This window comes from Ruditapes philippinarum, unplaced genomic scaffold (genome assembly GCF_026571515.1).
Source record: "Ruditapes philippinarum isolate M1 unplaced genomic scaffold, ASM2657151v2 ctg3186_1_1_1_1, whole genome shotgun sequence".
NCBI lineage: Eukaryota > Metazoa > Mollusca > Bivalvia > Venerida > Veneridae > Ruditapes > Ruditapes philippinarum.
Window position 1 is genome coordinate 162683 of NW_026858102.1, and position 6524 is coordinate 169206.

General features: G+C 33.1%; 1 protein-coding gene across 1 annotated transcript; it reads right to left on the reverse strand.

Annotated features, from left to right (window-relative positions):
• Window positions 1–778: 778 nt before the first annotated feature.
• On the reverse strand, window positions 779–6240 carry LOC132752106 (uncharacterized). The gene is made up of 6 exons (XM_060742387.1): window positions 6122–6240; window positions 4181–4222; window positions 3529–3834; window positions 2463–2627; window positions 2032–2104; window positions 779–1748 (listed from the first exon to the last, which is right to left on the reverse strand). Exons 1-6 carry the CDS (start codon window positions 6177–6179, stop codon window positions 1532–1534), a joined length of 861 nt encoding a protein of 286 aa, XP_060598370.1. The 5' UTR covers window positions 6180–6240; the 3' UTR covers window positions 779–1531.
• Between the last annotated feature and the right edge of the window lie 284 nt (window positions 6241–6524).

Here is a 6524-nt window from a genome sequence, read left to right on the forward strand (position 1 = left end):
GATTATACATTATCTCGCTAACAAACGGGTATATAAATAAATTTGCTTGAGGGTCCATATGACACCATACAATAAAATATTTGATTTTAATGTAAACCAAGACCATTGCAACATTACCTATAACTACAAATTGTAGTGGTTTGTCTATTTCACAACGTGACAGGTTATATGGTCAGTTTTCGAATACATTATTATATTTAAATTCAATTTTCTTAATTTTGCCTGACGTTAGCGGCTATTGTCTGTATGACTAACGATTCGAGAGCAGTTCGGCATTTATAAATACTTTAAACTACGAACGTCTGTTCATTGGACAGGACGTGAAATGGCTGCTCAGATTCAGTGTTGTGGGGACGTAAACACCATCAACTGGTGCCGTTCGATCGTTGTGGTGAATGGCAAAATTGTGTTTCTTTTCCCTTCAGGGTATTCATTGTGTAGTTCTTGTATAATTTGTAAATGTAACTCATGCTGCTGTGCCTGTGTCATGCAAAGAAAGAAACAAGTTTGTAACACTGCGAGACTTATGTGAACAGGTTATTTTAAAAGCAAATGTATTGTTTTAGGTGACAACATTATGTTAAAATAAATTATTCTTACACGCTTCACACTATTCCCTTATCAAACAGGTATGGAAATCAAGTGCCTTATTTCACGATATATATGAAGAGCATTCAAATAAATACGACGTCAGATATGAAGTCAATAAACCAAATGACGCCAGAAAAAAATATTTCTACGCTCAATGTAGGTCAACATACTTTCTTTAGTTCCCTTTTATATTAGCATGATAGAATAGAAATATTTATTTATCTTTATTGCATAATGGTATACAAATACACGGTTTATCATTGAAATGGTTTGTAATTAAGCACTGAGGCCTATCGGCCTTTGTGATTATATTCTTTCATATTTGAACTAAAACCGTGCATTATTCTGCAACAATGCGTTCAAAATTGATACTTATTTCCTAAACAATGTACACACGGATAACCCATTTATACATTTTCATGAAGCGTAACATTTTCATTAAAGAAGTCTAGACATTATCCTTATTGTTTTCTTCTTGCGTTTTACTAATGAACACAAAATTCTTTATTTAAGCTTACGAGTTGGAATCTAAACTAAACAAAGCTTCACTTGTAAAGCTTTATTAAACAGAATAATAAGACACGTGGATACTTCTTGTACGAGTATCCTTAATATCTTATGGACTAAAATAATACAAATTTTTGCTGAAATCATTTTTTCATGATTAACAAAGCGTTCAATGACAGAAGTTTTATTTCCAATAAAGATAAGTTCTTAGGAATAAAAATAACCCAATTATAAGGAACTACATGTATATACTTTTCAATATCTGTAACGCAATGGTTTAGAAAGTGAAAGGAACAATACCGTCATAGACAAGTTTATATAATATACTTTTAAGGAAGATAAACAAAATAGCCAAAAATCATAGCTAATCTTTTTTTGATACTGTCCCAATTATGGCCATTTCTGCTGCCAAAACAATGGCATTTCAATGCCTTTAACCATTAACAACATCAAGTTGTTGATACATCTCAGCACTACAATTTTCATTATCATACATGTTTAATCGTTCATATGTGTTGAAAGATGCGCTAGCAACTTTTTCTTCTTGACTTGGGACTTGATCTGGATCTGGTAGTGTCTCTATTACTGATATATGCACTGTATGGGGAGGTTTGTCCAATTGATGCTGGCTTTCAATTTGACTTCTTAATCTGAATCCATATTTATGTTAGTCGAAACTTTTACAAATAATTTGTTATTAAGGAATGGTAATATCTGACGAAATAGGAATCAATCAAAATACATTTATTTATTACAAACACGTTTCTTCAATTTGCATTTGAAACTTTTCAAGGATAAATTTATAATTTATGAATACAATTGCATCAAAGTTATAGAGAAACTTCAATATAAAGATAACGCCTGACTTACAAACGGTTATTATAATCATGTATAAACCGCAGTCGATTACAAAACATTTTAAAATGTGCTTACCTTCTAATGTAAACGAGGAAACATACTATAATCACAAGCAGCATGGCACAAATCACACTTGGTATTATAATGGCTATAAAGTGGAGGAAAAACGTTGAATTATTTAAAAACAAATGACAATTAAATGTTATTTTGTGAAATTTATACTAATATTTAAATAATTGCTGTAAGATCATTTACATTAAGCAATGCAATTACAGAATGTTTAATTGTCTAATTTAAAGACATAAATATTATAATATTAAAAAAAACAGTGAAAATCGGGCATTAAGTATCGGTCAAGAGTTATGGTAACATAGAGGCTCACTATGTGTTCCTTATACGAATATGAATCACATTTTTCAGTTTTCTGTAAATCTAACACTAGTCTATTTCATTACACTAGAATTTAGATGTAAATCCAACATATTTTGTTGCAAAGAATACTTTACTTGTAACATTGTTTTCTCCACAATTATTGTCTGCTGAAGGCAACCCATTATCATGATTTGGCTCTAATGTTATCTCTGTTATTTCACTTCCTTGGGTAACCGTTACTGGAATTTTTGTCTCATTTGTGGCTTTCGAACAAGAAATGTTGAATCCAGTTCCATCTTCTATAATATATTTATTGTTCATTCATCACATCTATACTGCTTCTTAAATAGATTCCCACAAGTGATGTACACGGAGACGTTTTGGCATTATTAACGTTAAAATGATTACCTCAAATTTGAAATCAATATTAAAGCGTGTGGAAAAGTATATTCTAACACGACCCGCATTTTTCTGTATTGAACATGTAGAAGGATTAAAACTATTAAAAATGCGACGCGCTGAAAACTTTTACTGAAACATCATACTGAGTTTAGGTTGATACCAGGTATGCAGCCAGTTTTTGTTGATGTCGTGTTAGAATCGAAAAAAACAAAAACAACATATACAAAGAAGTCATTTTATCGCTTTATAAAATCAATGTTTGGAGCTCTGATGCTGGAAACTATATAACGAGGACTGTGAAGGCCGAGTGATATAATGTTGCGCATCTGAACGACAAAAAGAACTTCTTTAGCATCAAATTCACTGTTTGGGATTTATTATTTCTTAAAAAATGAATATACATCTATACTAAAAGTTCACGCAAAAGAAAATATCCCAATTAAAGTATACAGACTTAAGGAAGTATGAGATTTCAAATAAAGGCAATAAATGCTCTCCTTTTGTTAAGAATCTATTGCAATGTATTGATTGAATTTTGTTGATGTGTCTTCTATCAGTATGTTTAACGTGTAAAGACAATAACAAATTGTCAATTACATATAATAGTTTTCAGTCAGTATAAGTTCAAGCTGAATATTTATCAATTATAAAAAAAAGTTTTTAAGTTTAAAAATGATATAATATTTGTTAATTGTTTTTGTTTTCTTAATCGAAACACAACATACAACCATTAGAAACAAAAATGTAAATACTAGTAACCTTTGCATGTTACTATGAGGCAGTACAGAAAACACATACCTGGATAAACCAACACGCAAACTCTATTGGATCTATAGAAACCATTTGTAGAAAAATGAAGTTTTGTAGCTTCTGTTAAATTTACAACAGCATATGCTTGATGTCTTTTTATTGCAATATCCTTAATTTCAAATCGTGAATTGTCTGTTTCGGTGAAATGGAATGCATTGAAAACAAAATGGAGAGGCAGACTGAAGGATGTAATCACACATTCGCATGATGTCTCCTTGAATATCGGAACTCTGTTTGTATCTATAACTATTGCACTTGTATTTGTAACATCCTGGTCAGTACATACTTCAATAACTGAAAACACACACAATAACTTACTGTTTGTACTGTTTAACAACGTATAAAATTTCAATTAACACCGCCAATATATTTCAAACTTTAATTTTTAAATTCCGACAGCAAAAACAAGAAACAATATTGTAGATTCAGAAAAAAATTGTCATACATCAACTTCTAAGATATTGTCAACGCCTTTAGATTCCTCTGTGAACTCATTTAGTAGAAAATGGGACTTTTTAAAACAAATGACCATGAAGAACTGAATGTTATAAAGTCATACACTTATAATTCGATTATTATGGCATCTTTATGAGATAATGACTATGCTAAAGTTTAAATTTAAAAAGATTTCCATACATACTAGGTTCTGTACGTCCATCACAACGCGATTGAACGTTCGATACTGAAATTGCAAAAAGTGTTTGCATAAAATGATATCAATAATAAATAAAATTAAAAAGACTGCCGGCTTGACGAAACAACCCTTCACGTAATTTACTATTTTTTCGATTCACATATTGAATTTTTAAAGATATCCAATAACGTATTTCTTGAAATAAACAAATAACTTCTGACATTTAAACCCCTGTCACACTAGGACGGCGTTCTCACGGCGTCCAAAGAAAATTCAGAACGCCAAGGTGAGCGCAGTAAGATCGCAAACATCGCCACAGCATCGCCGTAGCATCGTAGTGGCATCGCATAGAACGCCGACCAACGGCGCGCATTTTGAACATGCTCAAAACAAACGCCGTCACTCGGCGTTCTAAAATGAGCGCAGTAGCATCGCAGTAAGGACGCCGTAGCAACCCAGTAGCATCTCCTACAACGCAACAGGAGCGCTGCGAAAGCGCAAAAGGAACGCCGAATGAACGCCGTGGTTATCAACGGCGCTTGTACGGAGACTGTGCGACGTCTTTACCGCGCTTAAACTGCGTGTGCACGACGCTTTTACGGAGCTTTAAGATTTCAACGAAGTGTGAGCGCCGCGAGAGCGTCGTATGAGCGCCATAAATGCGCAGTGAAAGCGCAAAGAACGTCATAGAAGCGCAGTCCGAACGTAGACAATCGCCAACTAAAACGCCGTCGAAGCTCCGTAGCATCGCCATGATCGCCGTGAGGACGCCGTGAAGACGCCGTGAAGTCTTCATGACATCAACAATATCACATTTTTTATTGCGACCTCGCGGCGCTTTGTAAAATTTAACAACGCCGTGCGAACGCAGTGAAAGCGCATTCTAGTGTGACAGGGCCTTTACTGATTACTAGCTATTTATTCAAGGGCACTTTCAATAGCGGTTAATGTCTATTGACGTCATTTGTAAAATGACGTTAAGGATCGGTTTCTCATGCTGACTTTCTATATATATGTTATTGTATCATAAAATATTTTAAATGTATTTTTCCAGAAGTTAACAAAAATAAAACAATAAAATGTATAAAATAACTGTTCATAGACACAACTACCACATATTGTAAAACACATAGTTTTCCGACGTTTTCTCTTACATATAGAATAAAATAGAAGAAACATGAAGTACACTAGTCCTGAAGACATGGGTGCCCAGCAATCAATGTACTTTAGCAAAAAGGTAGACCAAGAAATGAATGTCAAAAAAGGCATAACTGAGCAAATCTTAATACTATGATAACATGTCCTTTAATGGCACATGTTGTCACATGTGAAAATAGAGAACATGTATACCACATTTGATTGAAGAGCTTTGATATTTTAGAGAAATGGACTTTGATAAACGTAAGACATATAATAAAACACAAAATCAGATCTTCTGCAGTGACTTTCAAGCTAGGTTTTGCAAGTGGCATATTATCTACTTATATGGTGATCATGTACAACAATTTTTAGAAACGAAATACAATCATCTATGCTTAAGTTATTGTTGCACGAGTGCCGATTGCACTTCATACTACATAACTTACATAATAACTTCAATTACCCTTTGTCATCTTCACCTTAGCAAGATGCATGCGTTAAATCGCGACACATTCTTCTTATGGTGACACTGTGTAAAGTTATTTTGAACTTCCAGCATGCAGGTTATCGACATGACACAATTATTTATCACATATACACACTTGATGAACTCTGCCACCATCCCATCATGTGGACACAAAAACATTAACACCATCTATATTGTTCATACATATATAACACCTAAAATATTTTCAAATATTTCGCAACAGACATGTTTCACGACAGTCTTTTGTTTTCAAAACATTAGATTAAGTGACGTCCTTACAGATAAAAGACATAGTTTTATTTGAAAGCAATAAATTTTACCTGGAACGAACCATAAAATACAGCAAATCTCAAAGTTGAACAAATCCATAACTGTCATAGTCTAACAGTTGTTGATTTCACACTCGGATGCTTGTAGAATTATTTGTTTTTGATTTAAGATATGTTACCTCACTTTAAGCTTTAAATTGTACACCAAATTGCATTGATTAATGATTATGACAGGTTCCGGTGTTCAACAAGCTACTCACGTTTTATAGTAGATACCAATTTTCCTATAATTTACATGATTTTAGGGATGATTGTATGATGAAATGGTATCTTAACACTGAACTGTTCAGTACTCCATTAATTGTTTTATGTTTTGTTTGTTAAATGGTCGTATACTGCATCATAATGAGCAACTGTGCTGGGTACAACATAAAAATGAGCACTGAAAATGATA